The sequence below is a fragment of the Entelurus aequoreus genome, linkage group LG01, assembly GCF_033978785.1.
Source record: "Entelurus aequoreus isolate RoL-2023_Sb linkage group LG01, RoL_Eaeq_v1.1, whole genome shotgun sequence".
Classification (NCBI taxonomy): Eukaryota; Metazoa; Chordata; class Actinopteri; order Syngnathiformes; family Syngnathidae; genus Entelurus; species Entelurus aequoreus.
In genome coordinates, this window is record NC_084731.1 from 70,298,517 (window position 1) to 70,322,919 (window position 24,403).

At 40.9% G+C, this 24,403-nt stretch overlaps 1 protein-coding gene across 2 annotated transcripts in view; it reads right to left on the reverse strand.

The window, feature by feature from the left end:
• The window catches only part of mtor (mechanistic target of rapamycin kinase), a 361,262-nt gene that overhangs the window by 20,158 nt on the left and 316,701 nt on the right, over positions 1–24,403 (reverse strand). Inside the window, exons 50-55 of one of the 2 annotated variants that reach the window (XM_062057517.1) lie at positions 14,033–14,115; positions 13,885–13,957; positions 11,729–11,803; positions 10,568–10,703; positions 832–897; positions 668–745 (exon numbers count right to left, since the gene is read on the reverse strand). In XM_062057517.1, coding sequence (XP_061913501.1) covers positions 668–745; positions 832–897; positions 10,568–10,703; positions 11,729–11,803; positions 13,885–13,957; positions 14,033–14,115 — 511 coding nt within the window. Of the gene's footprint in view, positions 1–667; positions 749–831; positions 898–10,567; positions 10,704–11,728; positions 11,804–13,884; positions 13,958–14,032; positions 14,116–24,403 lie in introns of both variants that reach the window. The other variant, XM_062057510.1, reaches the window with a different exon arrangement.

Here is a 24,403-nt window from a genome sequence, read left to right on the forward strand (position 1 = left end):
AGGTACCAATACTTGATACCTGACAATACACACCATCACTCAAAGGTACCAAAACTTGATACCTGAGAATACATACTGTCACTCACAGGCACCAATACTTGATACCTGACAATACATACCGTCACTCAAAGGTACCAATACTTGATACCTGAGAATACATACAGTCACTCAAAGGTACCAATACTTGATCCCTGACAATACATTCCGTCACTCAAAGGTACCAATACTTGATACCTGAGAATACATACCGTCACTCACAGGTACCAATACTTGATACCTGACAATACATACAGTCACTCACACGTACCAATACTTGATACGTGACAATACATACCGTCACTCAAAGGTACCAATATTTGATACCTGAGAATACATACAGTCACTCAAAGGTACCAATACTTGATACCTGACAAAACATACCGTCACTCAAAGGTACCAATACTTGATACCTGAATATGCGTACCGTCACTCAAAGGTGCCAATACTTGACACCTGACAATACATACCGTCACTCAAAGGTACCAATACTTGACACCTGAGAATACATACCGTCACTCAAAGGTACCAATTTATGGCACTTAATGGTCGAAATAATGATGTCAACATGTGTGACGAAAGATTTAAATGTAGTATTTAATGTGTGTGTGATGTAAAGAGGAGAACTCACTGAAAGAGTGAATAGATTCTGGCACGGTGGTCCCTGCCTTCTTGTGCGTGCTCTCTCCCAGGTCCATTCCCTCCAGGGCTTCTGTCAAAGACACACCACAGTTATACACATGTATTAGGGAGGGGGGGGAGGGGGTGTGGTACAGGGGGTGATGGAGGACTCACCCACAGACTGTCCTGCCGTGTACGAGTCGTTTCTGGTGCGAGATCGCTTGTTGCCTTTAGTGTTGGCTGTGGGACAGAACACACACGCCATCTTTGTTAGAGGACAACATGTCTCAGGTCTTAAAGTTAGGCTCTGATCTACTCAACCAATGTGTTTATATACAAACCCCGTTTCCATATGAGTTGGGAAATTGTGTTAGATGTAAATATAAACGGAATACAATGATTTGCAAATCTTTTTCAACCCATATTCAGTTGAATGCACTACAAAGACAAGATATTTGATGTTCAAACTCATAAACTTTATTTTTTTTTGCAAATAATAATTAACTTAAAATTTCATGGCTGCAACACGTGCCAAAGTAGTTGGGAAAGGGCATGTTCACCACTGTGTTACATCACCTTTTCTTTTAACAACACTCAATAAACGATTGGGAACTGAGGAAACTAATTGTTGAAGCTTTGAAAGTGGAATTCTTTCCCATTCTTGTTTTATGTAGAGCTTCAGTCGTTCAACAGTCCGGGGTCTCCGCTGTCGTATTTTACGCTTCATAATGCGCCACACATTTTCGATGGGAGACAGGTCTGGACTGCAGGAGGGCCAGGAAAGTACCCGCACACTTTTTTTACGAAGCCACGCTGTTGTAACACGTGCTGAATGTGGCTTGGCATTGTCTTGCTGAAATAAGCAGGGGCGTCCATTAAAAAGACGGCGCTTGGATGGCAGCATATGTTGTTCCAAAACCTGTATGTACCTTTCAGCATTAATGGTGCCTTCACAGATGTGTAAGTTACCCATGTCTTGGGCACTAATACACCCCCATACCATCACAGATGCTGGCTTTTGAACTTTGTGTCGATAACAGTCTGGATGGATATATACATTAATACATACAAATTTCTATACATGTATATACATATATGTACAGTATAAATACTTATATATATATATATATATATACTGTATATAAGTATTTATTGATGTATAAATAAGTATATATATGTATAAATAAGTATATATATATGTATATAATGTGAGTCAAATTTGTGCGTCACCATTTGCTCTCTCCTGTGTGTTGTTTGACATGACCTTGAAAAGGACAAGTAGATACTCCTGCCTCCTTTTTAAAACACCACCTTATTATTGCGTCTTTTGTGCGGCCATGTTGCTAAGACATTATTCCTTCAAGTAATCATCTGTGTAGGAGCCTAAATTATGTTGAAGTTAATTTACATTTTATGGAAGGTGCTTTATGTTTATTCAGCCAAAATGGGACTATTTACTTTACGTATTTGCATAATACGAAATGAAGAATATGTACCTGTTTAATTGCATATATGGCGGAAGGATCTGTGGGGTAATATGGTTTTGGACACAATGTATTATGAGTAATGGCAGTCAGGTATGGTGGAATCGAGCCACACAGTTTTTTGACATTACTCTTACTTTTTCTAACGATTTCTTACTGCAACAAACTCGCTTTATTTTGCCATTCATTTGTTCCCACATCGTTATTGTTTTACGTTTTTGAAGGATTAAGTTGACAAGTAAACGATACAAAACGAAGAGGAGCATCTGGCGTTTTGTTTGTTGTTGCCGCAGCAGGCGGAAGCAGGAGAAAGTAGAGGAGCGTCAAGCTAAGGCTTCATTAGGAATCTACATTTTAGACAAAAAACTCGCTCTTTGTGAATTAAACGGAACGTGGAACTGCCTGACTGGAAAGGATTAAGAGGGACAAGCCTGCAAGAGGAGGCAGCAGGTACGTGAGTGCACGCTGCTTGTAAGTGAACTAGAGAGAGAGAGAAGCTCGTCCCGGTGCGACGCTGCGGCACATCTGCATTTTTATTGACTTGTTGTGGAAATATTGGCTTGTTATGGATGCACAAGACAGTGGAAAAAGGACAGTAAAAATGACAGAGAAGGCTGTAGAAGAGCACAAGGTGAGAAAGATGCAGGCACGCAGGAGCGCACTGGCTCAATTGACTCACTTGATGATGCAGACTGAGCACTTAATGGAGGAGGATGCTAATGTGGACGCTGTAAAAAATCAGCTTCGTGTGGACTTTAGTGGCTTGCAGCAAGAATTTTTGGATCTTAATTCTGATCTTCAGAAATTCATGTCTGAGGAGGAGTTTGTGGAAGATCATAACAACTGGTTTGATCCACAAAAATAAAATGATGGAGGACTTTTTCTGGAAATGTGAGGAGTGGATGAAATATGTTTTTAAGCATGTTGAGCAAGCGGAAGAGTGCAATAGACAAGTGTCACCTGCAGATAGTCGGTTTACATCAACAAAGTGGACAGCTAGAAGTCAAAGTAAAACTGCATCTCAAAGCGGAAGTTCACGTTCTTCATCTTCTTCTGTCAGATTAAAGGCGGAAATGGAGCGTGCATCATTGAGAGCAAAGGCGGCAGCTTTACAAGAAAAGTTGGCCATAGAACAGGAAGAAGCTGCAATAAAAGCTCGAAAGGAAATGCATACAATGCAAACCGCACTCGCTGAATCTGATGCTAAAATGGAGGTTTTACAAAACTACGAAAACACAAGAAGAAGACGGTATTAATACAGCTGATGAGAAAGATGTTAGAAGACTTACTAGTCCTAACACACAAGTACCACCACCCACCTTACCAACACGTAGCATTAAACATAATGCTCCCCCCACAGCTATTCATAACGTCACAGAGTATCTTGTGAAGAGTCACAAGGCATCTCTACTTCCAGATCTTTCCATTCCAACATTCAAGGGTGACCCCCTGGAATACAAATCCTTTATTGGGGCCATAGAACATGGAATTGAAAGCCGCAGTAGTGACAACCGGGATTGTCTTCAATTTTTGCTACAGTATAAAAGGGGACAACCACATGAGTTGGTTAAGAGCTGCATCCACATGGAATCTTCAACAGGCTACACTAAAGCAAAACAAATGTTAAAGGAGTTTTTTGGTGATGACTTTAAGATAGCCGAAGCCTACATAACAGAAGCCATGGAGTGGCCAACAATCAAGTCAGAAGACAGTGTTTCCCTTCAGTCCTTCGCATTATTCCTCACAGGCTGCTCTAACACAATGACAGACATTAACTACATCGAGGACTTGGACAACATAGCTAATATAAAGGCACTGGTAAACAAACTTCCATATAAACTCAGGGAACCTTGGAGGAAGGTTGCATGCGACTTGCAAGAAAGAACAAAGACAAGAATTAAGTTTAAGGATTTTGTGGACTTTGTAAACCCGCAAGTCAAGTATCTTTTGAATCCGCTCTATGGGAACATAAAAGAAACCACCATGAACACGAAAGATTCTGTGAGACAGAAAATAAAACCACAGTATGGAGAAACCCTCAAACCAAAAAAGGTGCTTACAACGGTCGTTGTGCCCCCCGATACAGAAAATGAGAACCAGATCATAACAAAAACACGAACAGTCTTGGTGGACGTTAGTGGAAAACCTTGTGTTTATTGTAACGGAGAGCAACACAGCCTTACAGTTTGCAAGAAATTCAAGAGCAAGCTACACAAAGACAATATTGACTTCTTGAGAAGCAAAGGTGTGTGTTTTGCATGTTTAAAGCATGGACATATGAGTAGGAGCTGCAAACAAAAACTTCAATGTCAAGAATGCTCTAGACTGCATCCCACATTATTACACATTGGTCATAAAGACTCCAGAGAAGAAACCACAAAGTATCAAGTGCCCTTGTACAAACAACTGAAACCTGTGGTGTCACTGGGGCCGGTAGAGAAGATTGTGTTCTTTCGATCCTTCCCGTGTACATCAAGGCACAAAAAGGAACCAAGACAGTGATCACGTATGCCTTCCTGGACCCAGGTAGTTCAGCTACTTTTGCCACAGAGTCTCTGATAAACCAACTGAATGTGAGTGGACGCAATGTAAGCATCTCGTTGCGAACAATGGGAAACGACACAGTCGTGAACACAAGCATCGTGACTGGTCTGGAAATCAGCAGCTTGGACGGAAAACAGTTTGTGGAACTAAAGGAAGTTTATTCACAGAAAGACATTCCTGTCTCTAAGGACAATATTCCCCGACAAGAGGATATTGATAGGTGGCCACACCTGAAGGAGGTGAGAATACCTAATATTCAAGACAAGATTGGATTACTCATCGGAGTAAACGTTCCTAAAGCGATGGAGCCACTGCAAGTGGTTAAAAGTGTGGAGAATGGACCATACGCTGTGAGAACAATGCTAGGCTGGACAGTAAATGGACCACTCAGAGGTGGAAGTGACAGAACTGCAATTGACAAATTGACAGGAATTACTGCAAACAGAATCTCAGTGGTGAAGCTTGAGGAGCTTTGGCAGCTGCAGTTCAAGCACGACTTTCCTGATGCTGGACAAAATGAAAACATTGAGATGTCCAAGGACGACCATCAGTTTATCAGTATGGTGTCTCAATCTGCAGTACTTAAAGATGGCCACTACAATGTTTGCCTTCCAGTGAGGAAGAATTCTGTGTCTATGCCAAATAACAGGGCAATTGCAGAGCAACGTGCACTGAACCTACGGAAGAGATTTTCGAGAGACGTCAAGTCTTACCAAGAGTATGTGGCGTTCATGGATGACCTTCTAAGAAAAGGTTACGCAGTAAAGCTTGAAGGTGAAGAGCGCAAACCTGCTAAAGGGGCGAACATGGTATCTGCCTCACCATGGAGTAAGACATCCAACCAAACAGAAGTTGCGTGTCGTCTTCGACTGCGGCGCAAGCTTTCAAGGTACTTCACTAAACCAACAGCTTCTGCAGGGGCCTGACCTCACCAGCTCACTAATAGGGGTCCTTATAAGATTTCGCCAGGAGTCTGTGGCGGTTATGGCGGACGTAGAAGCCATGTTCAATCAGGTTGGAGTAAGCGATGAAGACACTGATCTTCTGAGGTTTCTCTGGTGGCCTGATGGAAACTACGAGCTGGATCTCGTTGAACACAAGATGTTGGTTCACATTTTCGGCGCAACATCATTACCAAGTGTCGCAACCTTTGCACTTCAAAAATGTGCAACAGACTTTGTGGACGAGTTTGGACAGGAAACAGCAAGCTCTGTCAACAATAATTTTTATGTGGATGACTGTCTTAAGTCAGTTGCTGATGAAGATACAGCCATTACCATGTGCGCCGAGTTGAGGAAAATGTTGGCAAAACAGTAGTAATTTTTTTTAGACGTTTAACATCAATACTGTAGCCGCCATTATGACGTGCAGTGCTGTTCTTAAATGTTGGCAAAAGGAGGATTTCGGCTGACAAAATGGTCAAGCAACAGCAGGAAGTTGCTTAACTCGATCCCAGAAAAGGAAAAAGCACAGGGTTTTCAAAATCTGGACTTGGATAAGGATTACCTGCCAGTGGAGAGAACATTAGGCATCCAGTGGTGTGCCGAATCAGACCAATTTAAGTTCAAGATCAAACTCAAAGATAGACCATACACTAGGAGAGGATTGCTTTCCCTAGTAAGTTCAATTTTTTTATCCTTTGGGCTTTCTGGCTCCAGTAATATTGCCTGCTAAAATAATTCTGCAAGATCTATGTCGGTAGAAATATAGTTGGGATCAAGACCTGCCTGACACAGTGATTGAGAGATGGAAAAAGTGGATCTCAAGTCTGTCACAGCTTGAAAATTTTGGAGTTGACAAGTTGAAGCAGTTTGGTGTGCCAGCCTTTGCGCAGCTTCATCACTTTGCTGACGCAAGTGAAGACGCCTACGGAACCACAAGCTACTTGGTGAAGCTCAATCCACCTTGATCATGGCAAAGACAAGGGTTGCTCCCCTAAAGTGTCCGTCTATTCCTCGAATGGATTTGACTGCAGCCACAGTTGCTACAAAGATGGATAAGCTTCTGAGAAAAGAGCTTGAGCTGGATATCCAGGAGTCTATCTTTTGGACAGATAGCACAGCGGTGCTCAAGTACTTGAACAATAAGTGTACCCGATTCAAGACATTTGTTGCAAACAGGGTCGCAGCAACCCTGGATGCACTCTCAGACATCTCAGTGGAGATATGTTAACACCACTCTGAATCCCGTTGATCCCGTCTCAGGAGGACAGACCGTGAAAGCATTTTTGAAAAATGAGAGCTGGCTCTCAGGACCAAGTTTCTTGCTCAGCTCACAAGACCAGTGGCCTAAAAATCCAGATCCTGGAATGCTGGATGTGGACGACCTAGAGGTCAAAAGAGTGACTCATGTATACGTCATTCAGACACGAGAAGCCAAAGATTTTGTGGATCAGTGGATGAACCATTATTCTTCTTGGACAGCATTGAAGCGTGCTGTAGCCTGGTTTCTAAAACTCAAAGATCTGCTGAAAGAGCTGAAGGAAAAGCGAAAAGAACTAAGAACATCAGGAGAAGAAAGTAAGATGGTTGAATTCAAGAAAGATGTCGAAGGAAAGTGTCTGATTTGTGATGACATGACTAGAGCAGAAACAGAAATTGTGAAGTTCTGTCAAAGACAAAGTTTCAAAGAAGATTTGGGCGATGCTGGAGAAAAATAAAAGAGTAAAGAAAAGTAGTTCACTTTTCAAGTTAAATCCAATTCTTCAAGATGGAGTTATGAGAGTTGGTGGAAGGTTGAGCCATGCAGCAATGCCTAACAACTCCAATCAGCAAGCTATATTGCCTAAGGATTCACACATCACAAGGCTTGTGTTGAGACCTATTCAAGACCTAACAGCTCATGCCGGAAGAAATCACATGATGGCCAATCTATGTCAGGAATTTTGGATACCTGGAGCCATTGGAGCCATCAGAAGGTTTCTGTCCAGGTGTGTCATCTGTAAAAGACTCCACGGAGCCACTGGAAAGCAACTCATGGCAGATGTACCAACATGCAGGGTCCTACCTGACGATCCACCTTTCACAAGAGTCGGTGTGGACTACTTTGGTCCGTTCCAAGTGAAGAGGGGAAGAGGACATGTAAAGAGGTATGGCGTCATCTTCACGTGTCTTGCTTTAAGAGCCGTACATCTGGAAGTCGCATCCTCACTCGACACCGATGCATGTCTTAACACAATCAGAAGATTTCTCGCCAGAAGAAGACAAGTCAAAGAGATGTATTCCGATAACGGAACCAACTTTCGGTCAGCTGACAGCGAAATGAGGAAATCAATCAAAGAATGGAACACCGCAAAGATTTACAAACACTTGCTACAAAGAGGTGTCCAGTGGCATTTCAATCCACCACCAGGATCTCACCATGGAGGAAGCTGGGAGCGGCTAATCCGTTCAGTGAGAAAAATACTGAGTGTTACTGTAAAGGAACAAGTTTTGGATGAAGAGGGTCTTTAAACCTTGTTTTATGAAGCCAAAGCAGTCATAAACGGCAGGCCCATCACAAAGACATCCTCAGACCTCAACGCATACTTGCCAACCCTCCCGTTTTTAGCTGTATTCAGCGCCTCTCCCGATAGCCTCCCAGCAGAAATGTTCTCCCGACAAACTCCCGGTATTCAGGCGGAGCTGGAGGCCACGCCCCCTCCAGCTCAATGCGGACCTTAGTGGGGACAGCCTGTTCTCACGTCCGCTTTCCCACAATATAAACAGCTTGCCTGCCCAATGACGTCATAACATCTACGGCTTTTAGAGAGTAGAGTGCACAACTGCACACACAACAAGGAGACGAAGCAGAAGAACGAGGAAGTTATAGACATGGCGACGCCGTCGACGAGCAAGATGAAGAAATACGCTTGCAAGTTCCAAAACGAATGGAAACAAGAATTTCAGTTCATCCAGGACAGTTCAAAGGGGAAGGGGTATGTATGTTGCCTGTACATTTTGTAGAACAGACTTCTCCATTGAACACGGTGGCCGAAATGATATACTCATTCATGAACGGAGAAGTTAAACAGGACAATGCTGCCATCTACTGGATAGCCTCCGGGACACTGAAATTCAAGTATTTATTTTATTTATATGTATAATTAAATATATATATATATATAGCTAGAATTCACTGAAAGTCAAGTATTTCATATATATATATATATATATATATATATATGAAATACTTGAGTATATATATATATATATGAAATACTTTAGTTGGTGAATTCTAGCTGTAAATATACTCTCCTCTTAACCACACCCTTAACCACGCCCCCAACCACGCCCCCCGCCTCAAAAGCAAAAACAACATTTTTGATGTTCAGTTTGAAGTCCCTCAATAATACTCTGAAGTCATAGTAGTATTACTGCTTTCTGTTTAATACTATTGTCCTTGTAGATATCAACCGTCTTTGGGCTGAACATGTGCTAAAGCTGTCCCAAATGTGTCCCAAACATGTCGTAAAGGTGTTCTAAATGTGTCCTAAAGGTGTCCTAAATGTGTGCTAAAGATATTCTAAATGTGTCCTAAAGGTGTTTTAAAATGTGTCCTAAATGTGTCGTAAAGATGTTCTAAAATGTGTCCTAAAGGTATTCTAAATGTGTCCTAAAGGTGTTCTAAATGTGTCCTAAAGGTGTTCTAAAATGTGTCTTAAAGGTATTCTAAATGTGTCCTAAAGGTGTTCTAAATGTGCCCTAAAGGTGTTCTAAATGTGTCCTAAAGGTGTTCTAAAATGTGTCCTAAAAGTATTCTAAATGTGCCCTAAAGGTGTTCTAAATGTGTCCTAAAGGTGTTCTAAAATGTGTCCTAAAGGTATTCTAAATGTGTCCAAAAGGTGTTCTTAATGTGCCCTAAAGGTGTTCTAAATGTGTTTTAAGTGTGTCCTAAAGGTGTTTTAAAGGGATGTCCTAATAGATGTTTTAAAGGAGTCCTAAAAGGTGTCCTACAGATGTTTTAAATGTGTCCTACAGATGTTTCAAATGTGTCTTAAAGGTGTTCTAAATGTGTCCTAAAGGTATTCTAAATGTGCCCTATAGGTGTTCTAAAATGTGTCCTACAGGTATTCTAAATGTGTCCTAAATGTGTTCTAAATGTGTCCTAAAGGTGTTTTAAAGGGATGTCCTAATAGGTGTTTTAAAGGAGTCCTAAAAGGTGTCCTACAGATGTTTTAAATGTGTCCTACAGATGTTTCAAATGTGTCTTAAAGGTGTTCTAAATGTGTCCTGAAGGTATTCTAAATGTGTCCTAAAGGTGTTCTAAAATGTGTCCTAAAGGTATTCTAAATGTGTCCTAAAGGTGTTTTAAAGGGATGTCCTAATAGGTGTTTTAAAGGAGTCCTAAAAGGACAGATGTTTTAAATGTGTCCTACAGATGTTTCAAATGTGTCTTAAAGGTGTTTTAAATGTGTCCTACAGATGTTTCAAATGTGTCCTAAAGGTGTTTTAAATGTGTCCTACAGATGTTTCAAATGTGTTCTAAAGGTGTTCTAAATGTGTCCTGAATGTGTTTTAAATGTGTCCTAAAGGTGTTCTAAAATGTGTCCTAAAGGTGTTCTAAAATATGTCCTAAAGGTGTTCCAAAATGTGTCCTAAATGTGTTCTAAATGTGCCCTAAAGGTGTTCTAAACGTGTCTTATAGGTATCCTAAATGTGTTCTAAAGGTGTTCTAAATGTGTCCTAAAGGTGTCCTAAAGGTGTTCTAAACGTGTCTTATAGGTATCCTAAATGTGTTCTAAAGGTGTCATAAAAAGTGTCCTAAATGTGTTTTAAAGGAGTCCTAAAAGTTGTTTTACAAGGTGTCTTAAATGTGTCCTACAGGTGTCTTAAATGTATCCTACAGGTGTGGTAAAAGGTGTCCTACAGGTGTTGTAAAAGGTGTTTTAAAGAAGTCCTTACTGTCCATGAGTCTCCAGTTGAGCAGAGGGTCGTAGACGAAGGCCTCCAGCACGGCCATGACACTGTCTCTGTGCTCCCTCAGCACCTCCATCACTGTGTGACATGTGATGCGATAGTTGCCATCCAGTCCTGTCACCTGTAACACACACACACACACACTTATTTCATGTTGTCACCTTTTTAACGCACACACACACGTATTTAATGTTTCATGTTGTCACCTGTAAAACACACACACACTTTTGTCATGTTTCATGTTGTCACCTTTGTAACACACACTCACTTTTGTAATGTTTCATGTTGTCACCTTTGTAACACACACACACACACACACACACACACACACACACACACACACACACACACACACACACACACACACACACACACACACACACACACACACACACACACACACACACACACACACACACACACACACACTTTTGTCATGTTTCATGTTGTCACCTTTGTAACACACACACTTGTAATGTTTCATGTTGTCACCTTTGTAACACACACACACACACACACTTTTGTAATGTTTCATGTTGTCACTTTTGTAACACACACACTTTTGTAATGTTTCATCACACACACTTTTGTAATGTTTCATGTTGTCACTTTTGTAACACACACACTTTTGTAATGTTTCATGTTGTCACCTTTGTAACACACACACACTTTTGTAATGTTTCATGTTGTCACCTTTGTAACACACACACACTTTTGTCTTGTTTCATGTTGTCACCTTTGTAACACACACAGTTGTAATGTTTCATGTTGTCACCTTTGTAACACACACACACACACACACTTTTGTAATGTTTCATGTTGTCACCTTTGTAACACACACACACTTTTGTAATGTTTCATGTTGTCACCTTTGTAACACACACACACTTTTGTCATGTTTCATGTTGTCACCTTTGTAACACACACAGTTGTAATGTTTCATGTTGTCACCTTTGTAACACACACACACACACACACACTTTTGTAATGTTTCATGTTGTCACTTTTGTAACACACACACTTTTGTAATGTTTCATGTTGTCATCTTAGACACACACAGTTACACACTTTTGTAATGGTTCATGTTCTCACCATGGACACACACGTTTGCAAAGTTTCATGTGTTCACAGACATGAGTCAAGTACCTCCATGGCGTTGGTCAGCATCCTGGTCAGCCTGAAGGGGATCTTCTCAGGGAACTTCTCTCTGGTCATGGCCACCTGCTCAGTCAAGCAAATAACCAATCAGCATATCAGCTGTCGCCATTGTGATGAAAACAAAAACGACACCAGGAGGTTGCCCGCGGCCACAGCCGCTAATGTGTTTTTCCATTTGACGCCATGAAGGTTAATTTATCATGAAGGTTAATTGAAGCATTTATTGTACAGCAGGGGTGTCCAAACTTTTTCACTGAGGGCCACACTCAAAGAATCAAAGCATGCGGGGGCCATTTTGATATTTGTCATTTTGAAAACTAATATAATTTATTAATTTTTACATCTTTAGAGCTCCCTTCAAGTTGGTCCCAGAAGGGTCTAATCATAAAATTATTAAAAGTAAGACATACCATTTTATTTTTTATTATTATGCAAAGCTTAAATCAATAAATCAACTTCAGGTCTATCTGTCGATATAACGTTTTTTTTTTGTGCCTTTTTTGTCAAAACCCAGTTTTTTATGGCAAAATAAGCAATATTTTCCACAAAAAACATTCAAAGTGTAATAGTTGATGTGAAGTAATTAAATATGTCAATAATTAATAACATTGATTTTGATTCATTATTATTTTTGAGCAAAGACAGTGAAAAAAAAATCCCAGGGATCCAAAAAGGTCCCACACATAATTTTGAAAAAAAATAACAAGGCTTAAATCTCTAGATAAACTTCAGATCTATCTGTCAATTATAAGTTTTTATCATTTTATGTTTTTTGTTGTCTGTTTTATGTAACTTCTTTTTCAAAGTAAATTTTGTTTTTTATATGCCAAACACAAAAAGTATGCAATATTTTCCTCAAAGAATATTTTAAAGTGGAACATTTGATGTGTAAGGTCAATAATTCATAACAACATTGATTTTGATTTATTATTATTTATTGAGGGCCCCACTTATAAAAGTGTTAAAAATGAGTTGGATCTATCAATTATAAGTTTTTATGATTTTATGTTATATTGTTTGTTTTATGTTGTTTTTGTCAAAAACACAAAATATGCAATATTTTCACGACAAAATATTTCTAGGTAGAACCTTTCATGTAAAAAATTATAACCTTGAATATGTCAATAATTCATAACATTGACTTTGACTCATTATTATTTTTTGAGCAATGACAGTTAAAAAAAGTTTGTTTTCTTAAGTCCTACTAAAATTCCAGGGATCCAAAAGGGTCCCACACATAAACATTTTAAAAATAACAAGGCTTAAATCTCAAGATCAACATCGGATCCATCTGTCGATTATAAGTTTTTATAATTTTATGTTTTTTTGTTGGCTGTTTTATGCAGTTTTTTCAAAGTAAATTCTGTAAACACAATAAATATGCACATTTTCCTTTAAGAAATATTTCAAAGTGGAATATTTGATGTGTGAATAGGTCAATAATAATTTATAACATTGATTTTGATTTATTATTATTTATTGAGGGCCCCACTTATAAAAGTGTTAAAAATAAGTCAGGTTTATCAATTATAAATTGTTATTTCGTAGTTTTTTGTTTGTTTTATACCGTTTTTGTCTAAAAAAATTGTTTTTTTATGGCCAAAACAGAAAATATGCAATATTTCCCCACCAAATTTTTTTTATTGGAATATTTGATGTGTGAAAAGGTCAATAATAATTTATAACATTGATTGTGATTTATTATCTATTGAGGGCCCCACTTATAAAAGTGTCAAAAAGTCAAATCTATCAATTATTAGTTTTAATAATTCTATGTTTTTTTGTTTTGTTTGTTTCATGCCGTTTTTGTCAAACACACAAAATATGCAATATTTTCCTGACAAAATATTTCAAAGTGTAATATTTGATGTGAAGTAATTGGAGCCTTAAATATGTCAATAATTCATAACATTGATTTTGATTCATTATTATTTTTAAGAATGAGTTTCAAAGAAAAAAAAAACGTGCTGCATGGCAGCTTTGTGTTATTAGTCAACATTGCAACGTGTTCTCGTTACTTTTCACCTGTTTGCTCTTTTAGTCCACTTTTTTCCATAGTATTTTTAGATTGTGACGTTAAAAAAGTGGCCCCCGGGCCGCACTTTGGACACGCGTGCTTTACAGCATGAGGAAAGGTTGCCCACCTCAAAACAATCTCCAAAGTCAATATGGAGGATTTTCCCGCTGAGGCGATCCAGCATCAAGTTGGAAGGATGCCTGGGAGGAAGAGGAAGCATCATGGTCAGGGGTCAAGTCGGTCCTCAGGTGTCCATACCGTGACACGTGGCCCACCTGTCGCCCAGGCCCAGGATGTAGCCCACCATGGACATCACAGCCAGGGAGCGAGTGTAGTTGGTCCTCCTGTCAAACCACACCTGCAGGACAATTCATCATCAGACCCCTCACACACATGTCCCGACACACCACCAACAAGTTAGCACATTAACAGTTAGCATTTGTCAAGTACCAAGGCATATTAAAGTTAAAGTTAAAGTACCCATGATTGTCACACACACACTAGGTGTGGCGAAATTATTCTCTGCATTTGACCCATCACCCTTGATCACCCTCTGGGAGGTGAGGGGAGCAGTGAGTAGCAGTGGTGGTCGCGCTCAGGAATCATTTTTGGTGATTTAACCCCCAATTCCAACCCTTGATGCTGAGTGCCAAGCAGGGAGGTAATGGGTCCCATTTTTAAAGTCTTTGGTATGACTCGGCCGGGGTTTGAACTCACGACCAACGTTCCCTCTAAGGTGCGCGCCTGTGCAATTGCGCACTGCTCAAGCGTCCTCTGCGCACGGCAAATCTATGCCCCACACAAAATCAAATAAAAATATAAGCGCATAACAATTTTCGACACATGGACACGACAGAGAAAACAGTTTTCGTCATCATTGTTCAAATATTGTAACGTCTGTCGAGACGCTTTGAGGACATGAATTCCTTCGATCACTTTACTGAGCAAAACTCTTTATTGTCGGCCATAAACACATCACCAAAACATTAGTAAAAAAAATTATATTTAGCAAAAGTGGTCATTTTCGGCAGTACAAACCAGACCAAAAGCAACTTTGTTATATCAACAGCAGCCGCTAGCTCTTTCTCACTTGCACCAACACATGCACATATGGCACTTAGGCAGCGATGCGTTTACAGCCACACAAAAAGTCGGACAACTCCAACACCACACATAAAGTGTAATACCAGGTTGTTACACTATGATTTACCAATCAAATGTGTGCTTATTCTAGTGTCATTTATTAAAAATCTTAATTTATAAATATTAATCATGAAATGCTGTTAGTATATTAAATAAATACTAATGAAAATATATTTTTTACAAACAGGAAGTTGCAGGAATGTACACATGATCCCCTGCTTGCATCTCATTGGGCAACATGTGAATGTTTTAATGGGAACTAAATGCAATGTCTGAAAGGGGTACAAACTATTTCCAAAGCAGGACCTCCACCCAGACAAACAATACAAGTACACAGTTCATGAAAAACAATATTTTTTGTTATTGTCATTGTAAGTGGGCCTAAACACTTATATTAGAAAATAATCTCATGGAAATGACTGCTGTCATTTGATTATAATAATAAGAGAATGTTGTCTCTCTATCTGTGTTGGCCCTGCGATGAGGTGGGGACTTGTCCAGGGTGTACCCTGCCTTCTGCCCGAATGCAGCTGAGATAGGCTCCAGCGACCCCGAAAGGGACAAGCGGTAGAAAATGGATGGATGGATGGAGATTGAACTTGTTATTTAGTTAGGTTTGGGACAGGTGTACTGCTGGTGTAGCCACAGTGTGCACACGTCTGATGTTGCTCACATGGGCTCCACTGAATGCTCAGGGAGTTTTTGCGTTTGCTCACACACATGAAAAATTAGAGGGAACATTGCTCACGACCTACCGATCTCAGGGCGGACACTCTAACCACTAGGCCACGGAGCATATGACTCTAAGGCCATGTCTAAGTGGTTTAACCCCTTCAAGGAATATTTATTCAGCCTAAGCCCCGTGTCAGCCACACTAAAGCAGCGTTTAAGGCAGACCTGGGCATTGCGGCCCGTTATGATTTTCAGTCCGGCCCACCGGAGGTTCTACATAATTTTTTTTAGACGTTTAACATCAATACTGTAGCCGCCATTATGACGTGCAGTGCTGTTCTTAAATGAGCGTAAGTCTTGAACTATAGAAAGTATTTCAATGGTGGGTATCTGTGCTTTTGGGCGTTATAAGAGTTATTAAAGTAATCTAGGTCACAGCAGCTCAGACGAGGAACAAGCCAGAGTGGGCGGGGTTTGTTTTCAGAGCAGCCAGCCCGAAACGCATGTGTCAGAAACAGATGCGGAAGCAGATTTTTACCTGATAATATATCATAATGTAGGTGTTTATTCCACTTTGCATTCATATTTTGCTGTTTTTTACATTTTTGTTGTGTTTTGCTTGATTGTAAAAGATACACAACTATCAAGGAGCTGGTCTGATAAGTAAAAGAGAAGCGATGTTCATATGTTAATATTCAGTGTTTTACTGTTCATAGTCAATGTTATAATTTTCACTTTCTTTATTTTCATGTACATTTTGGGTGTCCCATTCAGTAAAAAACTGTAAAATTCAATTCTGTTTTTTTTTAGGTGGTCTGTCATAACATTTCTAGAACTCTTTCGGACATTGTGACCTTTGGTAATAATGTTCCTGAAAAAAAGGGACCCAAACACACATACTGTACAGCAGACTTTTACAGGTAAATGTGTATATGTCATTTATACAGACATGCACCTTGGCCCCCCCAGACACATTTTTTTCTCTCAATGTGGCCCCTGAGTCAAAATATTTGCCCAGCTCTGGTTTAAGGTCCCCCTCCTCGGACAGATTTTGACACGGGTAAGTCAGCCGTGTAGTTCTTGAATCTCCGGCACTTAGCTTTGTATGGACTCATTGATCGTTTACAAAGCGAGTTCGGAGAGGAAGTGAAGCCAGAAATACCCCGCCCACGCAGGAAATGACGCCAGAAAGTCCTCGCTCCACACAGGAAGTGTCATAGAAAGAACGCGCCACAGCCAGCTTCATAACAAAGCCGGAGGCGGATCATCCAGACATGCCGTGTTTCTCCTTCTTCTACATGTACAGACACTTGTGGAAACCACACATGAATACCTTAAGAGAAGGCAACGGGCGATTGCAGCTATTTGGGATACAACACTTCTCAGACGGCAAGAGAACTTTCCAACAGTCAGCTGTGATTCTATTTACCGGAAAACTTGGTCCCTTCCTCCCGTGGATGTGATGGTGATAGGCAGTGTGTGGGTACAAATATTGCTTTATGGATGTGACTGTGAAATGGCCAGCCAGCGTGCCATTAGCGCGCAGCTGAAAGATGGAACCATCCCCTCGTGTCCCAAACAGTTTATCGCATTGTCTACTTTCTCATGTGGATTAAAGATGTGATTAATTTATGATGTCTCAGGTGTGATTGACTACTATAGACACACTGGATTCTAGTTCACTGAAATTGTCAGGTTCAAACACTGATGACATCTATTAAACAAGACAAGAGGCAAAGAATTAAACAGAGACAGAATTCAATTTGGACTCAATATTGAGGAGATTTGTCTGTACACTGTACCCTTGCACAGTATCTCAGCACGCTCTGCCAAAAGATTGCACGCCTCCTTCTTTTCTTTTGGACCCTCCACGACCACATGGCCACCGCTGTTTCCAAACGACAAAGGTCGCAAAAAGTTCACAGAAAATGTCGTAAACAATTCACAGAAAAGGTCAGTTCAAAAAGAGTTCGTAAAATAGTTCCAAAAGAGGTCCATAAAATAGTTCAAAAAGACGTTCGTAAACCAGTTCAAAAAGGAGGTTCAAAAAGAGGTCGTCTGGAAATTGGGCAGATCCTGTCTTCTCTCCGCTTTGAAGTCCTTGGGTTAGAACAATATATTTCTGTTCATTACCATACATGAAAGCACACAGGAACACCTTCATCTTACTTTCCCCCCCTACACAGTGGAGTTTTACAAGCCTTACTCTTGGTAGGTTTCAAAGACAGCTTTTTTCTTCTCACCAGACCCTCAATGTAACACAAAGTTTTTGTGATAATTTAGAAACAATTATTCTAACAGAAATAGCACAACACTGGATATTGTTCAAAGGACTTACATTTTAATTTAAAAACTTGCACAGCAAACAAATGTAAAATGCACAGCAAACTATTTACAATATAGCTCTTTTCAATAACTTCACAGTGAAGTAAAGTCATCAGTGTCCGCCCTGAGATCGGCAGGTCGTGAGTTCAAACCCCAGCCGAGTCATACTAAAGACTATAAAAATGGGAGCCATTACCTCCCTGCTTGGCACTCAGCATCAAGGGTTGGAATTGGGGGTTAAATCACCAAAAATGATTCCCGGGCGCGGCCACCGATGCTGCTCACTGCTCCCCTCACCCCCCAGGGGGTGATCAAGGGTGATGGGTCAAATGCAGAGAATAATTTCGCCACACCTAGTGTGTGTGTGACAATCATTGATACTTTAACTTTTTTACTGGAGAGCTTGGAACAAATGGACGCTTTTTTTTCTTCTTTCTTTTTTCGCGGGGGCGTAAACGGTGGCATTGTTGTGTGTGGACACGGATAAAGTTAGGTGGGATTTACCCTGGATAACCTTATCCGGCTTAGTGTGAACGGGGCCTAAGGGTGTACAGGTGCAAAATGTGCTGAAAAAGTTAGCTCGGTAAAGTTAGCATGCCAACGGGTAGCATATGTCAAGTCACAAGTTATACAACTCTGAGGTGCACTTTGCACATACTAATGCTAACATGCTAGCATATTAACATTAGCATGTGCTAACTTTCCCCCCCCAATTTTGCAGCTGTACACCTCAGAATAATATAAATTGTTACTCGGGAGCTTCCGGTTGGCGACAATTTTGGCTCCCGCAAATTTCATTCCTACCATTCTGCATAGCTCGACTGAATGCAGTAACTGCTACTAACGTTTTAATAGTACTAAAACCTTTTCGCACTGAATGAGAAAATGTCTAACAGAGCCAAAAAGGAGGAGCTTGGCGGCAAGTACCATCATGGCTATGCTAACTACAATGCTAGCGGACCACAAGACTTCTCTCTCGTCTGAGTTTAATTATGCCTTTTCCAAACTCAACAACACGCTGGATTGTATTCAGACCACACTTCTGGAAAACCAGAAGCGCCTCTCCTCACTAGAACTGTTTGCCGACACGACCAGCCAGGATATGCTGGCTATGAACACCAAGCTAACATGCGTAACAGAGGAGAACGCGAGGCTAAAAGCTAAGCTAATAGACTTGGAGAGCAGAAGTCGTCGGAACAACATAAGAATTGTCGGCGTACCCGAAAACATTGAAGATCCAAACCCAACAACGTTCTTCTCTCAACTGCTGGTCGAAGTCTTGGGTGAACAAACGCTGTCGTCGACCCCGGAGCTGGACCGTGCCCACCGCTCGCTAACAGCAAAGCCAGGCCCCGGTGAGAGGTCGCGGGCTATCGTGATATGCTTCCACTGATTCCAGACGAGGGAGCTGGTGGTGCTGGAGGCTTGGAAACGCAGAGGCAAACTAAAATAAAAGGACTCACTGATACACATCTTCGAACACTACTGCCCTGAAATACTGGAACAGCGGGCCGTGTACCGGGACGTCATGAGGGATCTCTACAATCTGGGCCTCAAACCAGCACTCCACTATCCGGCTAAGCTAATGGTTTCAACCGAGGATGGAAGGAGACGGCGACTCGCATCTCTCAAAGACGCCCAAGATTTTGTCAAATCCCACAATCAACACAGCCAAGAACATGCAAAAGAGTAATCTCAGTCGGTATGACTTTATTGAAACTTTGTTTGATACGATGTGACTACCCCACAGTGCATGGCAGGACGGAGCTAGCTTGGCTAACTGCAGCCATGTCTGGAGGCCACACTGCCGGCACCAACCTTAACAATCAACGCCTGCTTTATTACGGTTAACCATGCTAACATATCGCTAACTCCAGGCCTGACCGTGAATATCACATCTGTGTGGTCACTCATTAGATCCACTTTCATTCACTCTTTGTTTAACCTTTCAGCTAATATATTATACTGACATTCTAGAGCTAACCTGGTTAAAGGCCTACTGAAACCCACTACTACCGACCACGCAGTCTGATAGTTTATATATCAATGATGAAATCTTAACATTATAACACATGCCAATACGGCCGGGTTAACTTATAAAGTGACATTTTAAATTTGCCGCTAAACTTCCGGTTCGAAACGCCTCTGAGGATGACGTATGCGTGTGATGTAGCCCGGCGAACACGGGTATGCCTTCCACATTGAAGCCGATACGAAAAAGCTCTGTTTTCATTTCATAATTCCACAGTATTCTGGACATCTGTGTTCGTGAATCTGTTTCAATCATGTTCATTGCATTATGGAGAAGGAAGCCGAGCAAGCAAAGAAGAAAGTTGTCGGTGCGAAATGGACGTATTTTTCGAACGTAGTCAGCCACAACAGTACACAGCCGGCGCTTCTTTGTTTACATTCCCGAAAGATGCAGTCAAGATGGAAGAACTCGGATAACAGAGACTCTAACCAGGAGGACTTTTGATTTGGATACACAGACGCCTGTAGAGAACTGGGACAACACAGACTCTTACCAGGATTACTTTGATTTGGATGACAAAGACGCAGACGTGCTACTGTGAGTATGCAGCTTTGGCTTTTTTTTGCGTATGTACGTAACTTTTTTAAAATATATAAGCTTTATGAACCTTGGGTTAGGTGAACGGTCTTTTGGGCTGAGTGATTGTGTGTGTTGATCATGTGTTTGAATTGTATTGGCGTGTTCTATGGAGCTAGGAGCTAGCAGAGGAGCTAGGAGCTAGCATAACACGTACCGTACCGTACGTGCGCGTCACGTACGTAGCTTTTTAAAAATATATAAGCTTTATGAACCTTGGGTTAGGTGAACGGTCTTTTGGGCTGAGTGATTGTGTGTGTTGATCGGGTGTTTGAATTGTATTGGCGTGTTCTATGGAGCTAGGAGCTAGCAGAGGAGCTAGGAGCTAGCATAACAAACACGCAGGTGTTATTATGCAGGATTAATTTGTGGCATATTAAATATAAGCCTAGTTGTGTTGTGGCTAATAGAGTATATATATGTCTTGTGTTTATTTACTGTTGTAGTCATTCCCAGCTGAATATCAGGTCACCCCCGGCTCTCACAGCATCTTCCCTATCTGAATAGCTTCAACTCCCCACTAGTCCTTCACTTGCACTTGTCATTCCCAGCTGAATATCAGGTACCGTGAGTATGCAGCCTTGGCTGCTAAACATTCGATAACTTGACCGTATGTGCGCGTCACGTACGTAACTTTTTAAAAATATATAAGATTTATGAACCTTGGGTTAGGTAAACGGTCTTTTGGGCTGAGTGATTGTGTGTGTTGATCAGGTGTTTGAATTGTATTGGCGTGTTCTATGGAGCTAGGAGCTAGCAGAGGAGCTAGGAGCTAGCATAACAAACACGCAGGTGTTTTTATGCAGGATTAATTTGTGGCATATTAAATATAAGCCTGGTTGTGTTGTGGCTAATAGAGTATATATATGTCTTGTGTTTATTTACTGTTGTAGTCATTCCCAGCTGAATATCAGGTCACCCCCGGCTCTCACAGCATCTTCCCTATCTGAATAGCTTCAACTCCCCACTAGTCCTTCACTTGCACTTTACTCATCCACAAATCTTTCATCCTCGCTCAAATTAATGGGGAAATTGTCGCTTTCTCGGTCCGAATCTCTCTCACTTCATGCGGCCATCATTGTAAACAATAGGGAACTTTGCGTATATGTTCAACTGACTACGTCACGCTACTTCCGGTAGGTGCAAGCCTTTTTTTTATCAGATACCAAAAGTTGCAATCTTTATCGTCGTTGTTCTATACTAAATCCTTTCAGCAAAAATATGGCAATATCGCGAAATGATCAAGTATGACACATAGAATAGATCTGCTATCCCCGTTTAAATAAAAAAAATTCATTTCAGTAGGCCTTTAATATACAATTATCATTATTGTTTAAACAACCCGCAATATTGTTCATTCTGTTTTATTTTGCTACATCGACACTCAAATTATTTTGTCTCCCCTTTACATTTATTTATCATGTTCTATTAGATATATATTCTTACACTGTGGTTTACTTTTTCTGTTATTATTTGACCTAACTGCTGATCTACTTATCTCTTGGTTGGTTACTGTTATTCCTTACCCATACATCCATGATAGTATACACGTTTATGCATGTGTGTGTGTGTATATATGTATATATATAGGTGTATGTATATATGTATATGTACATGGCACCGCTTGTACTTTATGTTATTATATGCTTTTTGAGTTGTTTATACTTTATAATCTATTTTTCTCGCTCTCTGAAGTTATCTTAGTACTGGGTACTATGTTTCCTGAGGGAATATATTGCAGTTTTGACGCATTTTAAGATGTTCTGACTCAGTTGCAGCCAATCTGTTGTTCTCGGGAGGTGGAAAAACCGGAAGCCGATATGGATACGTCCATGCAGGCGCAAGGACAGCGCACTGCTGTGAAAAGGACACTTAAGGTTCAGTTTCGACAATGGGGTTCTCAGGTCCTGGGACGATGGCCCTGTAGGTGGTTGCCAGGTTTAACCCACCTGGCATTGTTGTATGTTGTTGTGTCTGCGAGTATGTGTGTGAGTTTGTTGTGTTTTCTATGTGTATGTGTTTTTATTTGTTTGTTTATCTCCTCATTCCTTCCTCTCACTTTTCTGTTTCATCCCTTCCTCTTACCAGTACTCTCTGCAGTTCCCAGTTATCATGCATCAGCCCCCCTCCTGACTTGCTTGTATACATCAGCCCGTTCTGCTCTCCTAGTTGGACATGGTGAGGTATGACAAGCACCAGTAATACACTTAGATTTGTTTCATGGAACGTGAGGGGAGTGGGGAGCGCCACTAAAATTGGGAGGGTCTTGACCCATTTGCAACACCTCAAAGGAGATATATTTTTCATTCAGGAGACCCAACTTCGCAACAGAGAGATTTCACGACTTAAAAGAGGCTGGATCAGCCATATTTTCCATTCAAAATTCAACGAAAGGGCCAGGGGCACAGCTATCCTTATTCGTAAAAATATTTAGTTCGAACTCAATCAAACTGTAGCAGACCCGGCTGGTCGTTATATTTATGTGTCTGGAAAGCTGCAAGGCACCCCAGTCATACTCGCTAGCGTTTATGGACCCAACTGGGATGACAATTCTTATGTGACTAAATTGTTTACATCATTTCCGAACATTGGAAACCATTTTATCATTATGGGTGGGGACTTTAACCTGGTGCAGGATCCTGTACTGGATCGATCATCTAACAAACTTCGGTACGTACAAATAATACACTATCCGCCCCAATTTTTCTTAAAAGAGGCACTAGACAAGGTTGCCCGTTGTCTCCATTACTGTTTGCTATTGCGATAGAACCCCTTGCTCTTTGGCGGAGGCGGGCTTTAAAGGTATCACCCGGTCGGACACGTTGCACAAAGTCTCGCTTTATGCGGATGACCTGCTCTTGTACATCTCGGACCCTGCTAGCTCACTCCCGGTAATATTTGACATTCTGGAGCGGTTTGGCACACAAACTTAACTACCAAAAAAGTGAGCTGTTTCCGATTAATTCCTTAGCTAAACAGTTACCACGATCTTTAGCGGCATTCAAATGGGCACAGGACGGGATTCATTACTTGGGAATCCTTATTACTCCGGCTATATCTGATATGCTCCGGGCAAATTTTTTACCTCTAATTGAAAAGATGGAGAAGAACTTAGCCCGCTGGTCTGTTTTACCATTATCTCTCGCTGGCCGGATCAATCTGATCAAGATGATCACTCTGCCTAAATTCCTTTACCTTTTTCAACATATCCCCATATTTATTACTAAATCATTTTTCGATAAATTAGACAAATCAATATCCAAATTTTTATGGGGGACCGGATCGGCCCGAATCCGCAAGTCGGTCCTACAATCTCCCAAATCTGAAGGAAGGCTTGCACTCCCCAATTTTAGACAATATTATTGGGCGGCTAACGTACAGAAACTCCTATACTGGATGGATGGAGGCTCTCAGACCCTCCCGGCCTGGGTATCCCTTGAAACGGCAATCCCACACTCCTCATTACATTCTTGCTTATGCTCATCACTCTCTTTCCCATTTAAACTTGAAGGCGCAAACACCATTGTATCGATCTCCATTAAAATATGGAACCAGCTACGGAAACACTTGGGTCTTCAGGGCCCATCTATATTGACCCCGCTACTTAAAAAACAATTATTTAAACCTTCCCGTACTGACCCCGCATTCATGACTTGGCATGATCATGGTATCACCACTGTGAAAGACCTCTATGCAGACGGAGTGTTCTCATCCTTCACTGAACTCTCTTCCAAATACGATTTGCCGAACTCCCACCTTTTTCGTTTTTTTCAGGCGAGGGACTTCGTAAAGAAGCAGTTCCCACACTTTCCAAATCGTCCTCCAGAAACTCTTATAGATACATTGTTATCTTTGAGCCCTAATCATAAAACATGTATTTACGTGTTATATACCTCCT